At 34.8% G+C, this 23,764-nt stretch overlaps 1 protein-coding gene across 1 annotated transcript; it reads left to right on the forward strand.

Moving 5' to 3' along the window:
- The first annotated feature begins 1,257 nt into the window (after positions 1–1,257).
- Positions 1,258–3,696, forward strand: LOC129888930 ((S)-N-methylcoclaurine 3'-hydroxylase isozyme 1-like). Its single transcript, XM_055963996.1, has 2 exons — positions 1,258–2,285; positions 2,621–3,696. Exons 1-2 carry the CDS (start codon positions 1,395–1,397, stop codon positions 3,215–3,217), a joined length of 1,488 nt encoding a protein of 495 aa, XP_055819971.1. The 5' UTR covers positions 1,258–1,394; the 3' UTR covers positions 3,218–3,696.
- The last annotated feature ends 20,068 nt before the right edge of the window (positions 3,697–23,764 follow it).

Raw genomic sequence — 23,764 nt, forward strand, 5'->3', positions numbered from 1 at the left:
AGGACTCTTAAGTCTTAATACACAGACTCCTACAAGAATTACAATTAGACTAAGTGACTGCATTAATTTTAGTCGGTTAGTTGTCTTGATCATCATCCTTATTTTTATCTTCAACAACTCTATTCCATTAAAGAAGTCTTTTACAACACAAAACAAAACCTATTACAATGGATACTGAATGTAATCAAAATCTTGTCTTGAACTACAAGAGTCTAACTAATACAACTCAAGAACAATATAGATAAAATTTGACAGAAATAAATCCTCTCGTCATAGTAGTTACTTCCAATGAGACTCTTTGTGCAGACTCTGCTTCCACTTTGATGCCTCTTTCTTTGGTTACAGTTAGGCTCCAAAAAAAATTTGACGAGTTGTATTTTATATGAGTAAGTAGCCGCTTGTAGTTCTCTGATTCGAATCAATATTTGGTTCAAGACTTTCAAAGAAATCAATTCTTATTTGATTTGGATTTCATCTTCACACGTATACGGCTAACTTTTCTTAATTCTATGTGTTAAATGTATGGTACCTTTTCATGTCTTGAACTCAAAATCTTGTAGAATTGAATTCAGGTTAATTACAATTCTCCAAAGTGTTTCTTGTGTGGGTGTGAAATTGCTTCTTCGAATAATTTCTAGCTCTGCAGATCTTTGTCTAAATGAGCAGGTCCTTTCAAAAGTTCGTCTTCAATGTTGTTTATTGTCAGTTCCTTTTGGAGATTTATTAAGAACTTGATTCTTGTATTTCTTTCTTTATTTTTATTTGTATATAAATTATCACTTGTACAAAATTTATCAATTATCAAAACACTATATGATCTTGAAGGTGGATTCATAGATCAAGATAAATCCTAACAACTCAATAATTTTATTTTTTTTATGATGACAAACCCATAATAACTTCATACTTGTTCATATACACTTTGTAGTTTCATTAATTTTCATATGTTCTTTGATGTTCATCTTCCCAATTTAGGCATTAACCCTTGTGTAAAAATATTCCCCTTTAAAATCAACTTCATGTTGACTCAACACTTCCAACTTCATGTTGATCCAACTTTTGACTTTAGTAAGATCTTAAGCTCACCCCCGTCAAATGTAAACTTTTAGCAAAATGTTATGCTCATATCAGTTTATACATAGGCCTTTATTTTCAATTCATTGCAACCCACTAGGTGGTTAGGTTTGTTTGGCTAAGTAAGGTCTACAAACCACCTAACACTTCAACTTCTACTCAATTTTATCATAGTTTAAGTGACTCTTTGATCAACTAGGAGTTACATTTCCTTAATTGTAAACTCAAGAGCTAACTTGTCCCTTATTTCTCTCAACTTTCTTCTAATTAATTCTCCACCAAAACATAATCTTTTCCAATCATTTCAATAAAATCAAGAAATGAACTTGTCATCTATCAATCTATCTTCTCTATTCATCTTTCTTTTCCCACCTTTAATCTATCTAATCCTCAATCAAATCAAAAAATCCAAATTCTTGAAAAAAAACCAAAATCTTCCACCCTCACCATTCCAATGGCCAATAATAGGCAACATCCCAAATGTCATAAGCAAAAAACCCCACATCATAGTCACAAAAATATCCCAAAATCTTGGCCCTTTAATCTCTTTAAAACTAGGAAATCAGCTTATAGTCATTGGGTCTTCACCACAATCTGCTACTGAAATCTTGAAAAATCATGACAGACAACTCTCTGCTCGTTATGCACCAAAAGCAACCCCAATAAATGAATCAGATCTAAAGAGGTTTTCACTTCTTTGGTCTACTGAATGCAATAGTCACTGGAAATCTATAAGGGTCTTGTGGAAGACTGAGCTTTTCTCTAGTAAAGCTATGGAATCATATGCTGATAACAAAAGGGGAAAAGGGGTTCTTGAAATGGTGGATTTCTTGAAATTTAAACAAGGTAAAGTTGTGATAATTGGGGATCTTGTTTTTGGTACTGTTTGTAATGTTTTGGGAGAGATTTGTTTTTCAAGAAATATGGTTAAGTTGGAAGATGAGAGAGTTATAAGTGAGATGAAAAGGAATATTTGGAAGTTTATGGAATATGGGACAACTCCAATTTTAGCTGATTTTTTTCCAATTTTTGATGGGGTTGTTGATATTCAAGGTAAGAAGAAGAAGGCAAAGAAGTGTCTTGATAATTTGTTTAAAATTTGGGAAGGGATAATAAAGGAGAGAAGAGAAGATCATGTCAAACATGGGGACTTCTTGGATTTAATGCTTGCTAATGGATATTCTGATGATCAAATCAATTACATGCTTCTGGTATGGAAAAATCCTTTTGTTTTCCTCAATTATATTCTGGTATCAATTACATTCTTAATACTGATGTTGCTCGGACTCTTAAAAGACATCAATGGATATGTGTCTGATACTCCAAAAGTAGTGTTTTTTGAAGAATCCTACACATGGTGACAACAATTTTGGAGAGTCTGAAAAACACCAATTTTATGAATTCAGTTACATATTTGACATAGTTGACTCAACAACATCAACATACCCCATATGATCATATGAGTAGAGTGTATGCAGACTTTACTCTTATCTTCATGGCTAGAGAGTTAGATATAGTTGACTCATTTATTTAAAATGTTTTGTAGGAAATATTTCCAGCGGGGACAGGGACATTGACATCCACAATAGAGTGGGCAATGGCTGAGCTGGTGAGAAACAAAGAAGTCATGAAGAAACTCAACTCTGAACTTCAAAATGGATCAATAAACTCAAACACCATTCAAGAATCAACAATCTTTCAACTCCCTTATCTAAATGCTTGCATTAAAGAAGTCTTAAGGTTGCATCCACCAATAGCATTTCTACCTCACTATGCAAGTGAAACATGTCAAGTTATGAACTACACAATTCCAAAAAGTTGTCTAGTTTTTGTGAATCTTTGGGCACTTGGGCATGACCCAAAGCTATGGGATGATCCATTTTCATTCAAGCCAGAGAGATTTTTAAACTCAAATATTGACTATAAAGGACAACACTCTGAATTCTTGCCATTTGGTGCTGGAAGGAGAATGTGCCCTGGCTTGCCCTTTGCTACAAAACAAATGCATTTGATTTTAGCTAATTTGGTTTATCACTTTGAGTGGTCTCTACCAAATAATGGTGATCCTTTGATGCTTGACATGAATGAAAAATATGCTGTGCCATTGCAGAGAGAGAAACCTTTGCTTCTTGTTCCTACCTAGGGTCTAGGAAGTGATGATGTCGAGTGTATACTGCTATCATTTCTAGGACCAACCGACGCCTCACCTGTACAAGTTACAAAATCTAATCCTTGTTTCGAGTATATCCAAAGAAAGAGATGCCTTATCTATAAATTCAAGTTGACATGAATGAAAAATATGATGTTACATTGCAGAGAGGAAAGCTTCTGCTTCTTATTCCTACTAGGAAGGGATGATGACTATTGACTAGTGGTATATATATTGCCGCCATTTCTAGGACCAGGGTTGTTTTCTACAAGCTATCAGCGCTCAGTGCTGTCTTGGATTGAATGTTGACTTATCTTATTGCCGTTCAATCTCGCCTCACCTGCACGGCTTACAAAATTTAGTCATTGTTTTAAGTATGTATAAAGAAAGAGACTCCTTGTCTTGAATTTCAAGTCCGACTGTTTTTTTCCCTCTTTTTCCAAATTTTGTATAGTCAAATAAATGGTTGCGAATGTTTTCATAAAGAAATCATTTTTTTTTGTTTTTTGGTATGATAAAAGCAGAGAGTTAATGGTCAAAACATACCTAAACTGTCATATTTTTACAAATTTCATACCTCAAACAATTAGGATATATACAAATGTATTTTTTTAAAAAAGAAAAATTCAATGGTATAGGGTGTGTTTGGTACAAAGGTAAATGTTCTTCCACGTAAATCGTGCAATTTTATTAAGGAAAAATTACTTGATTGAGTGTTTTTTAAAAATTAATTACTGATTTTAGCGATATTTTTTATTTATTACCATTTATAGCAATATATAGCAATATTATGATAAATCTACACTTGTATTAAAAGTGAACTATTCATACAATATAAATGTATTATAAGTGTTTTAAAATATATATTATGTTTGTTTAGTAAGAAACTAACATAATGTATTATAAGTCTATTAAAATATGTGATAAATATATTATCCATCTATAAAACTTGTATTATATATGTTTTATAAATAGTTCTCTGCAATATGTATTAAAACTGTATTATAAATATATTATAAGTGTTCAGTAAAATTATTTTTTTATTGCTATAAATGGTAAATATTTTCTTAATATTGTATATTTATGTAAGTTTCCCTTTTATTAAACAAGACTTAACAAGGCCCATGGGCGAGTCCAATTTTATGTTTATTGAAGAAAGAATAATCAAGTTTAAGGTCCAATCCAAGCAAAGGCGTATTCAAGATTTCGAGAGGATAGGTGTGTTATTATGAAAATGTTGATCTAAGATACAAATTTGACCGATTTGATCTTTAGGTTCTTATCACTAACCTGTTAAACTTTTAAAATTATAGGTCCAAAATTTAATTTTTATCGATTCAAATACTATATATATAGCTATATTCCGAATCAAAGATATATTGATTGTATGTTGTATCATTTAGTATTACTAGTTTTAATATACAAATTTGGTCTAATTATATAGAAAAATTATAGTGCTAAATATTTTTTTTAGAAATTTCCAATGTGATAGGCAAACTAAACAAATTTGAAAGATTAAGGAAAAAAAAAAGAAGAAAAATATATTAATTAAAATGCAAAAAGTTTTACCAAAAACTACTTGGAGAGGTGTTACCCAATTTTAAAAAGACAAAAATAAGATAGATATAAGAGTTAAATGTTTAACCTCTCTTAGAGAGATGCACCTCATCATCCCATTAAATGATACTTCAAACATGTGTTCAGACATTTATATTTAAGTAATTTTTTTTAAAATGTAACACTACTATATATAATTTTGGAAGGTGAGCATGGGTTCATGTGAACTCGGAGACCCCCCCCCCCCTCTAGATACGCCCCTGAGTCCAAGATGGTGGTCCAACTATAGGGCTTCTTAGGAAAATGTACGGCCCACAAAAAAAATTCAACTAGAATGATCGCATGTATATGCAATATATATGTAATGTATCATAATTGTGTATGTATATGTATAATTATGTGTCAAAAGATGTATAAATATTCATATACATTGTTATACAATATTTATACATTGCAACAATTCATCTTTCCCAACGAGTTGATTTTTTTAAAACCCAACTAACTCAAATTTTCTATAAGCAGTCCCAAATTTTAGCTATGAGCTCATTCTGATGTTTCGAGTCCTTTAATATATTATTCACTCGAAACGATTCATATTTGCGACAAGACGAATTTTAAAATTTGAGCTTCGAAGCTCTTCAATGGCGATTTTCAATGAACAACAACTCATAATTTATATATGAATCCCTCTCAATAACTCAATTTTTTTAATATATTATTTACTCGAAACGATTTATTTTTGCAACAAATCAAATTTTAAAATTTGAGCTTCAAAGTTCTTCTAAATAGTGAATTTCAATGATAAATTTATTTTTTCTTTTACAGTTCATGATGGTTGAAATTAATGTTGTTAAGGAGAAAGAAATACTAATAAGGAAGATAATGGTAGTAGTTCAATATGATGAGGAGGGAAGAAGGAATATCATGAAATCAGTCTTAATCATGAAAATTCTAAATTTAATTCAAATTTGAAAAATAATTTAATTATTCTCATTTTTCTCCTACTATTTTATTTCCTCTTTAAGCATATTATCATATATATTTTTCAGAAAATGTATACCATTTTATTATAATGGCCAAGGATTTTTCTTGAGCTGATTTTTGTACTAGATTTATTATATGTTTTCTATAATAATATTTCATTACAATAGATAAAAAATATCCAAAAAACTACATTATTATAAAACAATTTAACTGTATATGAGATAATGTCGATGTGGTAGGTGGAAAATCATGTCAAACTTTAGGAATATATATAAAACCTAGAGATGATCTTATATTTTTGTTGTAACCAAAAGCAATATTAATAACTAGGGTAACATTACAACTTTGAATTATTTGTATAACATGTAGTTAATCATTCTAAATTAGGTATTTCCGCCGTCTCATATTAGTTGATCACTTCTCATTTTATATAGTGATTAAGAAATTATAAGTAAGAAGATAATTTACTAACTCACCTCTTAAAAAAAAATGGGAACTTTGCAAATAAATATGAACATTTTTAAAAAGAATTAATTACAAAAGTAACAAATTTAATAAATGTTTTCTTAATTTAGTAATATGAACAAGTAGTAGATAAATATAAAAGGTGCATATGGACCCCTACATAGAAAAGTAACATCCATCAACGAACCCCACCTAGTGGCAGAGGTAGAACCCTCGGATTCGATTGTATCTAGTATAGTAATGTTATAACATTATTTAAGTAATGTTATAAGTTCTAGATTTTTCAATGATTTTTCAAGTATTATATGAATCATTGTTCAAAAATCTAGAACTTATAATGTTATATTCCGACTCTATCTATACCCCACAATAGATACACTTCCCATCCCACCCCACCCTAAAAAAATTAGAAAGGAAAACACTACTTAGAGGCATCATTATAGAAAAGTTTTAGGGTACCTTTTTCTCCATCATCATTAATTTAAAATGGTTGTATGCCCACGCCTAATTTGAGCCATTACTGCACCCTTTGAACTAATTAATTAGAAGCCTCACTTTTTAAAATATCGTCATTTAGTTATAAATAGGACATGAGATGGCCGAGTTTAAATTTTATGGATTCAACTAGTGGTGGTAAATGAGTTTGTTGAACTGACTTTGGACGGATCAAGATGGGCAGAGTTAATAAATAGAGAAACTAAGTTCATGCCTTATATAAATAAAATAATTATAGATACGTACCTTTTTATAATTCATAATATCCACTGGTGATTGCCTACAATCACTATTCACAAAGTCAATCATCAATACTTAACGTGGAATTTCTAAATCCTCAATAATATAGTAATACGTGTATGACATGCTATTTTGGTATCATTGAGCAATAACTAGACATTCAGGGAAAATTGCACAAATACTGAATGATATAATCATAGTGTGTGTGTATATATAATTAAAGAACAATTACTGTTTCACCAAATTAATCATCAATTCTTAATGATGGGCTTCTAAAATCCTTAATGATAACAATATAAAATTGAACAAACACTGAATGATACCATCATAGTATATATATACTGTAATTGTATCATAAAATTTTTGTAAGTCATTCGATGGTACATGAATGATATTACTACAGGATATGCATATATTATCATGATAAAAAAAATTGTATAATTGAAAAAAAACCACTATTTCGCCAAGTCAATTATCAAGCCTTAATGAGACACTTCTAAATTTCTCAATGATACTATAACACAAATTCAAAAAAAAATTGCACAAAATATTGTGACGTTATCAAACAAGCGCATTGGGTTTAGGCTAGGAAGGGGCAAGTGTAATTTGTTCAATGGCATTAAGAGAGTTAATTAAAGGTGGGCTGTGGGTGTGTAATTAGTTTGTTTTTGTGTCTAATAAAGTGTAGTTTTTCCCTAATAAATGTGCGGGTTATGGATCCGCTCAAAATTTATTTGATCTGAAATGGACTAAAATGCCGGTCAAAACTCAATTTACTCAATTTTTACTAAATTTTAATTATTTAGGGCTAAAATACCGGTCAAAACTCAATTTACTCAATTGTTACTAAATCTTAATTATTTAGTTGTTCTTTTATAAATCTTTGATATCTAATAATATTTTCTTTATTATGATTATATATATCATATCAAATAAAAAATGACTTTTTGAAAATATTTTGACAAAAATTTCTCATAAATTAATTTGGATTACATATCAACCTAGACTTTGATGGGTTAAAAATGAGCTAAGCTAATAAATGAGGGAGTCCAAAATCAACCCAAACTTAAACGAGTTGAGCGAATTATCATTTCATGAGCTGATTTTTCTACATCTAGATTCAACCTTTGAAGTTATAAGTTCATATTTAATATTTATTGTAATTTTAATATATATTTATACATAAAACTAGAGAAATAAGCGGGGAAAAGACGTTTAAAGTGGAGGGAAAACCAATCTTAGAAGGGAAATTCGGATGCAGCAGAACCTTTGCTTTAGTCCATAACACGAAACAAGCAAAGATCTAAGGCTTTCTTTGCTCTGCCCCATATTCTATTAAGTCAGTTATAGTAGACTAGGAATCCAGAAAACTCAGGGATATCTGTCTAATCTGATCGATTGCGTAAAGCCCGTGGTAGCAATGCTTTTTGCCTTTAGGCCCTTATCCCGATGTGAATTGGCCTCTTGCCTGTGATGAAGAGGACATATTTGAATGCGAAGTTAGTTCCTAATTCCCACAGTTTTTGCAGTGCCGAGCCGACTAACATCCCTTTCCACTGTGACTATTGGTATGTTTAGTCGGGCGGCGGCTGTTAGGTCACCTACTTCCTAGAGTTGCTGGAGAATAGCAAAAGAAAGATCTCAAGGCTCTGGGAATATACCACTCCCGATACTCTTCAAAAAAATGGAACTCGAAAATGGCCTCAGATCAAAACCTAAACAGGGGTTGGAAAGTTGGGGGAAGAGTGCATTTCCATCGCGAAAGATTCAATCCAGCCACAGGTTCCGATCTTTCCATTTTTTTGACCCATTTCTTGGGTATTTCAGATGGGTTAGTGCATATCTGTTCGGGCGGAGGCGGACAATGAAAAGACAGAAAGGAGCTAATACGAGCCGACCAGAAGAAGCAAGGCTTAGATTACCAGATCCAATTGACTAAATATCCGTCGTGGTTGAATCACAAGGAAGAAAGATGCCACACCGGATATGAACCGAACTGTCTCACGACGTTCTGAACCCAGCTCACGTACCGCTTTAATGGGCGAACAACTCCTATCCTAAGTTTCTTTCTCTGCATGAATCAAGTTCTTCGACAGTCGAAGTACCCGCCACCCTGCAGATCTCAATCTAGCGACGGGAACGAAAAGTCAGAAATTCCGCATATTTTGACCAATTCAAGGTGAACTGCGCTTCGTACAGTCATAAAAGAAAAGTTTGAATTTTATTAAATTTTTTTATTTTTAAAAAGTCAATCTTGACTAAATAAAAAAAAAATTCAATTTCAATGGGTAAGATAACACTGTCAACAAAACTATATGGCGTTCCATTGTCAGTTTATTTAAGATGAAAGTTAAAATATGATCTTTAAGCACTTGCAAGTGATAGCTATTTTTACTATTATTTTTTTTAGGTTGAACTACAACAGAAGATAAGAATGTAGTGTTGTTATTTAACTCCAAACATGTTAGTAGGACATAAGAAACTGATGAAAGCACTCAAAAAACATTTCAAATATCACTTCAAATGTAGGACCTGTAGAAGTGTAGATTCATCTAAATAAAAACAAAAGCCCTCCTGCATCTTACTATCAGAAAGGTAATATAGGAAAATCTGTCTTTAACAAAAAATCAATACAAGTATCTATCTAGAAAATGACATCACTTGAACCATTTTAAAGATATTTCTGTCAAAGGAAGAGGAACACCATCTACAGTGATGGGCGAGACAAAATTTCGCGAAAGAGAAGATTAACAAAAATTAGAACAAATAGACAATCGTAATATTAAAGAAAGATGTCATATTCAACTCACAAGCTCAAGAGGTGAAGAAAGATGCCATATTCACATGATCAAAAATCTTTAAAATATTGCTTCATTTAAAATAGATCCATACTACTCAATAAGGGATGTTGCAGTGCTCTCAAATTTACATTCTTTCAGTGGTTATCAAACTTAGAAAAACAAATTTTACGTAACATTTGGAGTAGAAATGTAATTTACATTTCGTACTCAATATGCTTCTCGAATAATATTTGATTGCAGGGGCCGTTTTTGTGTCACACTTACTGGAGCATCAAGGCACAAATTAAAAAATGGACATCTGAAAGAGTGACATAAATGTATATGAATATAGTATATTAAAAAACTCACAGTAAAAGCCCAAAAATTGCATCTTTGTTATCTTTATAAGGAAATATTTTATTGTTCACCCCTAAGACCAACACGTTGAATTGTGACTATGATGAGCTCTATTTTCATTTCAAATTTGTAAGGATTCAATTATAAATAGGAGGAGGAATACATTCAAGAGAAATAACACGGTCCATAATCAAACATATCACTCTAATTTCTGCTATAAAAGCCGAATAAAATGCTAAGGTAGTAAGAAAAAGAGAAATAGTTGGACAGGACTCTCAATTATGCATAGGCAAAAGCTTTAGAATATTATCACGAGTTCACAAGAATTTTCAGATGATCACAATAATCGAACAAATTACTGAAAAGTTAAAAATGTAATATAGTTTAAACTCAAATGGCTAAACTATAATCAATATTCAGTAGACATTATTGTCCAACTTTATAAGTGTAGATTGTACAATCGGATGATCACAAGTAATCAAGGTTTTTTGTTCAGTTTTAATAAACAACTATATAATTGAATTAGGGTTTCGAATTGTTATGTTAATATTGAACAAAGACATTCAGTAATTGCACTTAAAAAAAACAGTCTGGCGCACTAAAGCTCCCGTTATGCACAGGATCTGAAGAAGGGCCTGATAGATTTTGGAGCCATTCCCAGAAGCCGTAGGCAATGTGTCTCTAGAAGGCATTTCATCAAACACTTCATGGGTGTCAAAATAAACGTGTCCTGCATATTCATTTTTTTCCCTCTAAACTTGGTAATCACTTATATGATCCAGTTCTATACTAGTGCACTGATAACAACAATGTGATGAATCAAGATGAAGTTGAATAATAATCCAAAATGCATGTAAGTGTAGATATTAGGAGAGAATATAAAGAAATTGTACAAACGGCAAGCAAGGAAAGAATATATTGAGAAGAAACAATACATATAAAAAGCAAGGAAATAAATAAACAATAGAGACACCAAATAATGCGTACGGACTGAAAAGGCAGAGTAAATGGTACAGTTTCCTGAGACAACTAAGAAGAACAAGAGACGACGCATGGTAAAAAGGACGCAACTTTTCCTTCTTTTTTTTAAATGAATAAAGGGCATAAATGGGTAAAAATAAGGGAAAATAGGAATCCTGAGTGCCACGTCACCTGATTCTCTTTTATATATATATAAAATTATATTCTTCATATAAAAAAATACTGAATTCAAAAATAAACTCGATATCGTAATAGTGAATCCACCCCTTAATTATATTCCGTAGTGTGTTTCGTGTAGGAGTTGAACTTTTGGGAATTTAATATATGATATAAATGAGGTAACATATTTGTTTATAAGGTATATTTTTTAGCAATAAAGTGTTAATTAACTCACCTTGGACAAGATAGCTTTTGTCACGATCCAAATTCGTAGGCCATGATTGGGGTCCGACTCGAACCCCGTATACATACCTAAGAACCCCCAATGGGTCATGATGTTTCTATATACATATAGCCCCTTCTTTTTCTTTATTTTTGTCTCCGGAGGAGTTAACACTAATCGTATCGTGAAAGGGCACGCAAGCCGATAAGGTTGTCATTTCATATTAAGATGCATCATACATCGCATAGATGTCGTTGAACAAAACATACACACAACCCACACACATATGTCTACAAACCTCTAAGAGTATTAACTATATCATATGGCGGGACAGGGCCCCTACCGTACCCTTGAATAAACAGTTATATACATTTGAAGACAAGTACCAAAAGCTAGGCTCCGACACAATGGAGCTCTTCCCAAAATCGCTGACTAGAAATCCTAAGCTGACGGATCCCCAAAACGCGTACATGTACCTGCGGGCATGAAACGCAGCCCCCCGAAGAAAGGGGGTCAGTACGATACAAGTACTGAGTATATAAAGCATAACACCGTATAAGTGAGATTACAGCAGAATTAGGAATGCAGGAAACAAGTATAAAATTTAATAAATCACCGCACCTGCATCTTATAAAATGAGGAATGTATATCATCCTCCCATACCGTACCCGACCCGCTGTGGGACTCGGTGTTATCATATCATCGTATACGGCATCATACCATTGTATACGGCATCATCTCATATGTTACAAATATATCATTATGTTTTCATATGCATGCCTATATACTGTATCCAGTCCATCATGGGACTCGGTGTCACAAATGTTTAATTAGGTTATCATATGCATATATCATAATAATCATACCATCATATATTGTACCCGGCCCTTTATGGGACTTGGTCGTACCCGGCCCTTTATGGAACTCGCTAAATGCTCATATCATCATATATCGTACCCGGCCCTTTATGGGACTCGTTCGTACCCGACCCTTTATAGGACTCGGTTGTACCCGATCTTTTTATGGGACTCGGTCGTACCCGACCCTTTATGGGACTCGATCGTACCCGACCCTTTATGGGGCTCGGTGAAAGATGTATTAACAGCATGCACGAGTAAAGTAGTGAGTAACCATATGCAATTAACTCATCATCTGAGACTCGGTATAACAATCATCATGAACTATCATTTGAGGATCAAAATGATCATCATCTCAAGTATCCTCTAAATGCCATTAAGGGTCATATCAAACGGAGTCTCAGGAATTATAGACTTTTATTAAGATAATGCCAAACGGCTTATGAAATCAGAGACACTTATCATCACAGAGTCTTTAGAAATAGGAGCTTACGTACTCAATCACTACTCAATATATAGAAGGCTTGAGGGTAGTAGTTCAACTACTTTAGGACTTCTAACATTCAGCTTAGGACTTCTAACATTTAGGAGTGAACACGAGTCATGAGTTATGTACGAAACTTATGGATGGAACTCCCTTCAAACTCATATCATGTATCAATTCACTTACATTTAAGACATTCCAAAAGAAAGGAGAGATAGGCTTTACGTATACTACCCTTCATCATATAGAAGCCTTAAAAGGCAATAACTCAACTATTATAGGAGTTCTAATACCAAGAAGTGGGTAAGAATTATGAGTCATGCCTGGAGTGTTATGAATGGAATAATTGTCACATTTCATATACAAACCACTTATGGCTAATACATGCCAAGAGAAAAGAAGGATAGCTTCACATATTCATCACTTTCTAACGTATGAAAGGCTTGAGAAGCCTTAGTTCAATTACTGTAAGAGTGATTTCATCAAGAAGTAAATAAGGACCGTGAATTACGCTTGGCATTTATGAGTAGATTTACCCTCAAGCTCATATCATCCATTACTTAACTTGAAGACGTACCAAAAGAAGAGAAAGATAGCTTTACATATCTCTTATGGGTTACTCGTAACCACATTATCATCATCGTCCTCTGAATCTATTTAACATAAAATAATACTCATATTATAACCTTCGACTCTCTAGTTCTGTAACACCCCATAAATATTATTGATTCATAGATCCTTTCTTTCATGAAGTCCAAAAAAATTATCAAAGTTTTCTATTTAATTCAAGCATGAAACTTTATGGATTTTCATATCATAATTCCAAATGCATAGATTATTAAATATATGAAATTTAATTACCTATCTTATATTAACTTATATTGGCTTTTAAATGCATTAAATTGTTGATTTATCAAAAGTCCTTATATGAAGGCATGAAAAGATTTTGATCATGTTCTAAAGTATTTTGATCATGTTCTAAAAGTATTTTGATTATGTTCTCTCATGCCTAAAGTAATTTGGGCATAACTTTTCATAGAATGGTCCAAATTAGGTGATTCAAATTTTTAAATAACCACAACATCATTACCTACAACTTTCATGAAGAACATATCTTAAGATTCGGATTTTAAGTAGATCAAATAAATTGATCTTTGCAAGACATAGTGCTGTGATGGAATGGAGTGTTTGTAGAATAAAATTCATATCTCGATGTAGAATGCTCCAAATTGGATGATTCTTGAACTAACTGAAACTAGACTTCTATATCTAAAATTCTTATGAAGACACCAAATCCTAATAAGGAATTTATCTTATTCAAACGCAGCTTCGAAAACAGATATTCTGTTAAAAGAGATTTCATCTCACCTACCATAGAAAGATCTAGAACCATTTGACATCATCCATGACATCAAAATTCTCCATTGAATTTTCAAGATCATCCTTTATGATTATGTTTATTTATTATTAGGTCCCTCCTCCACACCTATAAATACCCACCTTATTTCCTCATTTTATTCATCAAGCTTTCTTAAGCAACTCTTCTCTATATATACTTCTTTACTACTTCTCAAATATAGTTTTAGTTTTAGTAGTATAAAGATACTACTCTAGTGATTCTTATACTCCGGGTAGTACACAAAATAAACCGGCGAGAAGAAAAGGCTAGGGGTCCAAGAGTGTTCCAATTCGAAGTAAAGTTTCCGATTTAAGATATGTAAGGCTTTCATAACATTGGATTGAGTTCGTCCATGCGCCCAATATTTAAATTTATTATAATTGAGTTATAGTTGATTTTATCCAAATCTTGAATTCTAAATAAATTAATTCTTCTTCTATTGAGTTTGATATATTTATGCATTAATATTATTATTGTTATTTCTCATATTATTGGAATTATTATTCATGGCTACTTTCCCATGAATCCTAATTGATTTGATGTTCATGAATATTTTTATACATGTTTTGAGTAAAGATGTTGGCTTTTTATTATTTTTATTGATAAAAATAAAGTTATATGAATTAATACTATATATGTATTTTATTGAGTTTTGAAAGAGCAAAAGAGTTGAGTTTGAATGAATTTGATCAAATGATATTTTGAGCAAGATGTTTTGATGAGATGTAAATAATATTTTTGGAAGTATAATGATTGATGAACATGAAATGAGATGAGTTTGATGATTTAAATTAAAGTCCAATGAGACTAGATGATGAGTTTAATATGAGAACATATTTTGGGAGTAGTATTGAGCACCGAGTTGGGTAAGAGTTTAATTAACTCAAACCCCAGAACTACGTAGCCAGCGTAGGATGGAGGCTATGCCTCTTAAGTCCCAAAAAGAGGACTTTGATGAGTGGATCCAAGATGGTGATGTCATTTACCCTGGCAAGGTATTGGATGGATGTGGCAACGACATCGCTTCATTGTATCATCGCTAGCTCATAAGTGATGGTTGTCGGTTAGAGAAACTCCCAACTGAGTAAGTATTGTTTATTACTATTATTTTTATTATTATATTTTAAACTTGCATTACATATTCATGTTGAGATGATGTTGAGTTCTGAGCTGAGTTTTCTTGAGAGGAGTTTCTTGATATTTGTCGTTACCTTCCTGCCATTTTACATACTCGTACATTCCACGTACTGACGTCATTCGACCTGCATCGTTTTATGATGCAGATACAGGTGTTAGAGATCCTCAATAGGCGCATCGTTGAAGATCATTTCTTTTCAGCTATTTGGTGAGTCCTTCTTGTATTCGAAGGAACTCCTTATCCTTTTTTTATTGTTGAGTGTGATGTTTCTTTTGAGGTAGCCATGGACATGTCATTGGCACCATCTAAGAGTATTAGAGGCTTCATAGACAGAGTCTGATGATGTAATCAGAGTAGTTCTCCTTAGAAACTACTTCTTATAAAAATTATCTATTTGTCCTTTGATTATGACTACATTAGTATTCTTAAGTCTTCCGCTGATGAATAAATAAGAAATGAGACCAAGTGGTTCTCTCGGAATCCAGAAATGGTTTCTGAGTGCCGGTCACGCCTAGGGTACCCTCTCGGAGCGTGACAAACTTGGTATCAGAGTCCAGAGTTCAAGATTCCTAGGGTGTCTATGAAGCCGTGTCTAGTAGAGTCTTGCTTATAGGTGTGTCGTGCACCACACTTATAATCAGGAGGCTATAGGACATTAGGAATTGTTTCACTTCTTTCATAATCTGAGTTCGTGCGATAGAGTTTAACTCTATAAAAGCTTCCTTTCTAATTCATGCGTTTACACATTTCAGACATGCCTCCTAAACGTTCAGCTAGTCAGAGGAACGCTGCCAGCACTGAGGTTCCACAATCAGTGATGCCTCTACGGAGAACTAGGGGCCGACCTGCAAGGTTTACTGAGGTACCCCAAGTACCTACTGTTCAGACCACTCCTACTTCTGAGGAAGATTTTCGAGGAGCGATTGCTATGCTCACCCAGTTGGTGGCTGCTCGAAATAGTAGCCAGAGTTCACCAACTCCTAGCTCTAGTTATCAAGAGTCGTCTGCTGTCACGAGGATCAGAGAATTTCTGAGAATGAATCCGCCGGTCTTCACGGGCTCCAACGTTGATGAAGACCCCCAAAATTTCATTGATGAGATGTGGAAAATACTAAAAGCGATGCATGCTACAGAGATTGAGGGGGTTGAATTGGTGTCTTATCAACTCAAGGATGTGGCAAATGACTGGTATAATCAGTGGGAAGAAAGTAGAGGTGAGGATGCAGAGCCTGCTCTTTGGGATGAGTTTGAAAGAGCATTTCTTGATAACTTCTTTCCCCAAGAGCTACGTGAAGCAAAAATTGAGGAGTTTGTGAACCTCAAGCAAGAGAGTATGACTGTGAAAGAGTATAGTTTGAAGTTTATTCAATTGTCCAAATATGCCCCAGAAATGATTCCTCATATGAGGTCTAAGATGAGGAAGTTTGTCTCTGGCCTAGGCAAACATGTAAAGAAAGAATGTAAGGCAATGCTAATGATTTCTGACATGGATTTTTCTAGATTGATGGTGTATGCTCAGCAGGTTGAGGATGACAAGAAAAAGGACCGAGAGGAACACCTAAGCAAGAAGGCTAAGTCTGCTGGGCATGAGAATGAGCAGAAGCAAGGGATGGGTAACAAGTCTTTCTTTCAGAAAAAGGTCTTCAAATTATGCACCTTCCCCAACAAATGCTTTTACACCTAATACCAGGTATGATCAGAGATCGCTAAGTCACCAAAACTTTTGATCTCAAGGTTCTCAGTCCCAATTAAGTATGGCTCAAGGTTCTAGAGGAAAACCACCATGTGCTAGATGTGGGAGGCTCCATTTGGGAGAGTGTCGTGTGGGCACCAATGCTTGCTATGGATGTGGAAAGACAGGTCACTTCCAAAATGAGTGTCCTTCAAAGAGGCAGGGAGATGGAAGTAGTAGGGCTCAGCTTTCTTCTACAGCTCCACAGAATAGAGGTAATCATAGAGGTGCAGCTTCAAGTGCAAGTGGGGGAACCAACCGTCTGTATGCTATGGGTAGTCGCCAAGACCAAGAAAATGCACCCGACGTTGTTACTGGTATGCTCCGAGTCCTTGTTACTTGGCCTCCAACTCCTTTCAAATCCTTATAACTCTATTTCCAACCTTCACTATTATGGGGCAACACATCCTCTCTTCCTTAGAGTTATTTAATAACGTTGTAGATAATATGGATCGCACGGTAGCTCTAGAGAAGCTAGATAGATGTTCCCATGTACTAAAAATAAGGGGCATAACAGCTTCGGCCTCGGGGATGGTAAAAAATTAAAAAACAAAATAAAATTATTATTATAATAACATGTTTCCTTCATTATGGATAAGCCAATAGACGGATAAAAATTAAGATGATATTTGAGACAGTGCGGAGAATTATTGGGAAGGACCTTAAATAATATAACGTCAAAGGATGGGCATGTGGATACGACAAAGGAATGATAATGAGTAACTTAAAGATATTGTAAAGGATAACAAGGCTATACTTGACTAAAGGTCAAGATATTGGCAATCGAGTTACTGGTTACTAATATGGTGATGTACAAGTAGCAAAAAGAGAAAGGATAAGAATTCTCTCCTATGATAGAATATGAGAGAACTTTAGGGGTACACAATGGAAGCAAAACAAGTGTGACCCAAAATAGATTACAAGTACGTGTTAGTTCAATGACACATATAGAGCAGATTAAGCTAAGAGCAGGAAAGACTATAAATAGAATTGCACGCACTTTCTACAAATGGTACAAGAATAGTATGCAACCTACGAATATTAGTGTGCTAAGAATGAGACCGAGTGGTTACTCGATAAAAAGAAGTCGGTAATAGCAATATGATTGCAATGTGATGGGTGGTAAGAGAACTAGAAGGAAGATCTGAGTAAGAGCACAATAGGACATGCCTAGAGTGTTACAAGTTGAATTAAGAGAAACTGTGTGATAGCTTAAACAAAATGGAGCATCAGAAGCTTGATAGCCTATTACAGGGGATGGAAATCTTGACTCGGAAATGAAAAGCAGTTAATATGGATTATAGTACAGGCTGACCTCGCATTCTGCAGAAGTATGAGTTCATAGGGGTTATGGTAGATAGGCTGACAGAATCAACCCATTTTCTTCCAGTTAGGAAGACGCATTTAGCTAAAGATTATGAAAGGTTATATGACAAGGAAATAGTAAGCCTTCACGGAGTTCCCACATCTGTTATCTTAGACAGGGAAATTCAATTTACAGCTAACTTTTGGAGATCATTCTAGGAGGGATTGGGAACATAGGTGAATCTTGGTACAACATTTCACCCCAGACTAATGGACAGGCCGAGCGTACTATCCAGATGCTAGAAGGTATATTACGGGCCTACATTACTAACTACAGGAGTAGCTGGTTACTAATAGCTGGCGCACTTGTATGCCAAACCCCCTCAATATTATACCAATTAATAATAGACAAAATACAGAGCGGCTATCAAGGTCGTTGTGTGAGGGAACTTCAGCACCACTCAGTAGCTAACTCTGAAGGGCAAAAAGCAAAACCAAAAAGGTAGGGGTACTAGTTGATATCCTCTAAAGAAGGTAAGAAGTAATACACAAGGTCGAAGATTCCACAATACGACCTTGGTTACAAGACTCATTTTGCCCTCTATGGACGGATGATTCTATATGAAATATTATCCATCGATTACCAATATCAGCCCATGTTCCTTCAATCAAGGACTACCTGTTCAACCGAGACTGTGTAAAGTTATAGGTCAAGAGGGTAGTGAGGCTGTGTGGAGTTTCCATAGCTATTGTCTCAGACGAAGGAGCCCATGTTATAGTTAACTACTGAAGATCAGTCCACGAGGAGATTGGGAAGACAAATAGGTCTTCATACCCTACCCCATGTTACCCTCAGGCCGATGGATAGAAAAAGCTTGCTAGCTAAATGCTAGACGATATGTTGCGGACCTATACGGTTGACTTCAAAGGTAGTTTGATAATTGCCTACTACCTGTCGAGATTACCTATGATAATAACTATCATTTTAGTATCTAGATGGCCCTGTACGAGGCTTTAAATGATAGAAAATGTAGGTCTCCCATTGGTTGGTTGGATATTGGTAAAACATAACTAATAGGCCCAGATATGGTTCAACAAGCTGTGGAGAAAGGCTTGTACATGGAAACTATTACAGAGAATTTCTGAAATCCTTTTTGGACCTTATGAGAATTAACATTTGAGGATGAATATTCTAAAGGGGGGAAGGATGTTATACCCCGCACCTTTGTACATTAGAGCATATTTTTTTCTCTAAACAATTGCCATATGATGCAGGTTATCTATGAAGTTCTTCGTGAGTAGTGACAGATGGGAAATAGGGTTATAAGAATTCGGAAGGAGTTGGAGGCCGAGTAATGAGTCGTAGGACTCGATTTACTTGCGTAAGCTACCAACTTGGATGTCTTACATACTTAAGCTACTGGAGTGTATGTTGAGCTTACATAGCAAGGGTTACATAGATTCTTAAAGTGAGATAAGATTACAAACCCATGAAAGAGGAATAAGGAGACGTGGAACCTACTTGAAACAAGTAGGTGATGCACCTACTTGGACTAAGTAGGTGATGCACCTGCTTAGGGTGGACCCCATGCTGCCACATGGCAGCATATGAGTGGCCGCATGGATGAGGTAACGCCCTAGGGGGATGCCACATATCACCTCCTAAGAAGGTATATATATATGTATTACATGTTGTACATAGTTCATTCTTCAACATTTAGAACCAAAAAAAAGAAAGGAAAACCTAGAGACTAAGAGAGAGGCAACCACAGATTTGGGAAAAATAAGGTAAGCCCTCCGATTTTATTCCAATAATTAATTATGTATGGTGTACTATGATGGAATGAAGGTGTACTACGTGAATTAATTATCTATGGTTACCCTTGCCAAAAGGGTAATGAGCAGCCACCACATTTTCAGCCGCGTTAAGGAACTTCCAAGGCAAGTTTTGACGAGTTTTGGCAAGGTAAGGTTCTCCCTTTCAAGTTGGAGTTAATAATGTTGTTATGAAGTGTGTTAAATATGAGAAATAAAGCTAGAAATAGGAAAATTTCATAAGTATGCTTGGCGTTAGGAACAAACTAAATTGAAGTCATTTTAGTTAAATCGAAGTCGAGTAGTGTGTTGTGATTGTGGTGCTGTGGATTGGAGGTGGTTTGGTTGCGTGCAGGTCTAGAAAGTGTTCTAAAAGTAGTGTGGGTTCTTTTGGTTGCAGCCAAATGACCCTCCATTTCGTATGATTAAAGGTTTTATAAAATAAAGATTAAACACCCTATTTTGGTATCGTAATTTTAAGCGAGTTGTTTGGGGTTTGTATTGTGTAGTGTTGAAGTGGTTTACTTGTATATAAACTGTTGATTGTTGTTGTTGGTTGGCTGTAGCAATTGAGGATGTAATTGGAAGTTCGGATAGGGCAAGTTATAGGGGAGGTGCTACCCGATTTTCGTTAACTTCATAACTAACTTATAAACTAGTCGAGAAAGGCGAACAAGGAAATGGTTCCTATGGATACTTGAATAAAAATGTAGGAACTGAAGAGTCGAAGGTTATTAATATGAGTATTATTTTCGTGTTAAATAGGTTCAGAGGACGACGACGCGAATGTGGTTACGAGTAACCCATAAGAGGTATGTAAAACTTATCTCTTCTTTTTTCTTGGCATGTCTTAGCCATAAGTGGTTGGTATATGTACTGTGGGGATAATTCCATTCATAGAACCCCGAGTATGGTTTGTAAATCTTATTCACTTCTTGATGTTAGAACTCCTGCGATAGTTGAATTATTGTCTTGTAAGCCTTTTACGTGATGAAAAGTAGTATACGTGAAGCCTATCCTTTCCTTCTCTTAAAATGGCTTAATGTAAGTGGAAGGATGTATGATACGAGTTAGAGGTAATTCCATTTATAGGTTTCGGGTATAACTCATGACTTGTACTCACTTTAGAATGGTAGGGGTCTTAAAGTAGTTGGACTACAACCCTGGAGCCTTCTATATGTTGAATAGTGATTGAATGCGTAAGCTCCTATACCTAAAGGCTCTTAGACATACTTTATGATGATATTTGAGGGATGTTTGATATTTTACCAAGTTTTACATGCACGTATATGCATTATTATATGATATACGGATCGGGTCGTCGTACCTCGGCATTATTATATGAGGCATAGATCGGGCCGTCACTTCTTGGTATTATTATATGATATACGGATCAGGCTGTCGTAACTCGGCATTATTATATGAGATACAAATCGGGTCACCGTTCCTCGGCATCATTATATGATATGTGGATCGGGTCATCGTTCCTTGGTGTATACTTGCTATATATATGGATCGAATTGTACGTTCCATAGCACTAATGATACATATGTGCTTGTGATGACAAAATGATGTAGTGGTTACACCGAGTCCCCGAACGGGCCGGTTACAGTACGTGATGATAGTATGTATAACTTTATTTTATAAGATACAGGTACGGTAGATGACTAAAAGTTATACTTGCCTCCTGCATCCCTATTTCATCGGAGCCTAGTTTTTTGTACTGATCCTTGGTGTATATATTTGCTTTCGTTTATTCAAAGGTACGAAGGGGGCCTTGTCCTGCCATATGTTATCGTCACTACTCTTAGAGGTCTGTAGACATGGGAGTGGGTTGTGTATATATATGTGCTCAATTGTGTCTGTATGATTTATGTTTAGGATGTTCCCTCTATCGTGGAAGCCTTGTCGGCTTGCGTGTATGTATATAATGGAACGACCCCACATGTTGTATAGCCTCATCGGCTTAGGTGTTATACTGCCTAAATGATAAGTTGTGGCCTCTCAGGAGACAGGTTGGGCTAATACGTGATCATGCGACAGATTTACTTATAGTTAACAGGGGTATACGCGAGTGTCCAGCTTGGACACCCATCACGGCCTATGGGGTGGGGTCGTGACAATATACTTGTTACTGTAATTGATAGTATTGCTTGCATGTGTGAGACTAGGAAAAATGCAATAAGCTTAATGAAATGACTATTATGATCAATTACATGCAATGAACATGTTACTTGATTGTGCAAGTATGTGAACTATTCGTTGTGGATTTGTGATTGTGATTGTGATTGTCATATACTAGATTGGGTGTCACGTTCCAACACACATATACACATATTGAATCGGGTATCACATTCCAACACACATATACACATATTGAATCGGGTGTCACATTCCAACACAAACTATTAGTTTGAGTGTAGGTCCCATGAGAGGACTATTATTGGCTGTTATTTGAGATTGACATTGTGGACTAAATAATGCTTATAAATTTCTAATTGGTAATGTGTTTCGTAGATGCATGTCTTTACTATATTATAGTTATTTGCATATGTTTCACTAACTGGATTGGCCGTGTGATTCTATAAGCACACCGTTGTTTATGTGTATTGATATTGCACTTATTTTTTTCTTGCTGAGTTGTTACGATCTAACCTAGGGCCTAGTCGTAACACGGTGATTGAAACCCTTAAGGGCTCCAACAAAGCCTCTTGTACATATCATAAACATATATAAGGTAAAGCAAAAGCGGAAACATCATAAGAGAGTGTAAACTATGGATAGAGATTTAAGAACGTCACATGACAACATAAACTCAAAAAATTTGTCCAACTAGATGCCTCTACTCATGAATATGGGTGGGTGCTAAGACATGCCCCTAGCTCACCCTCAATATGAAATATAGCAAGAGTCTTTGAAAACAATAACTAACTCGATAACTAGTCCCCGATAAATGAGGACTCACCACAAACACCGCTCGATAGGAAAGCTTAACTAGCCACGTTGATGAGTATGACCTTCAATCTCAACCCCTATATTATGAGATAATATAGGCAAAAAGTATGCATTAGTACGTTGAAATGTACTAAGTATGAGGGTGTGACATACAATATAAATCATGAAATACAATGGTCAAGTAAATCACATGATAAGATGAGGTAAGTAAAGTCATGAGAAAATCATTTTGACCAAGGCATTTAAAAAGCATAATTTAAAATTATAGCATATATAAGAGATCATACATATGTGGGATAGGAACCATAACCGACAATAAGACCATGTGAGCTATAACATGGAATTCCGTTGTCTCCCCATACAACAAAGAAAAAGGGGAATCTACTTGCCAAGGTAGACTCTACCCCGCTAGGCAGATCCTATATATGCTATATGTGGTTTCAATAGCTAGGCCATGAAGGCGACCTATGGTAGCATGTAGTTTATGGGATATGAGGCTACTACTAAGGCTTTTGATAGGTCCTCCACCTCAAATCCACTCGGTGCTAAGTCAAATCCCACAGAATACATGCATAGCATAGAAATCATAATTTCATATATCATAGTCATGATCAT

Source organism: Solanum dulcamara, chromosome 5 (genome assembly GCF_947179165.1).
Source record: "Solanum dulcamara chromosome 5, daSolDulc1.2, whole genome shotgun sequence".
NCBI lineage: Eukaryota > Viridiplantae > Streptophyta > Magnoliopsida > Solanales > Solanaceae > Solanum > Solanum dulcamara.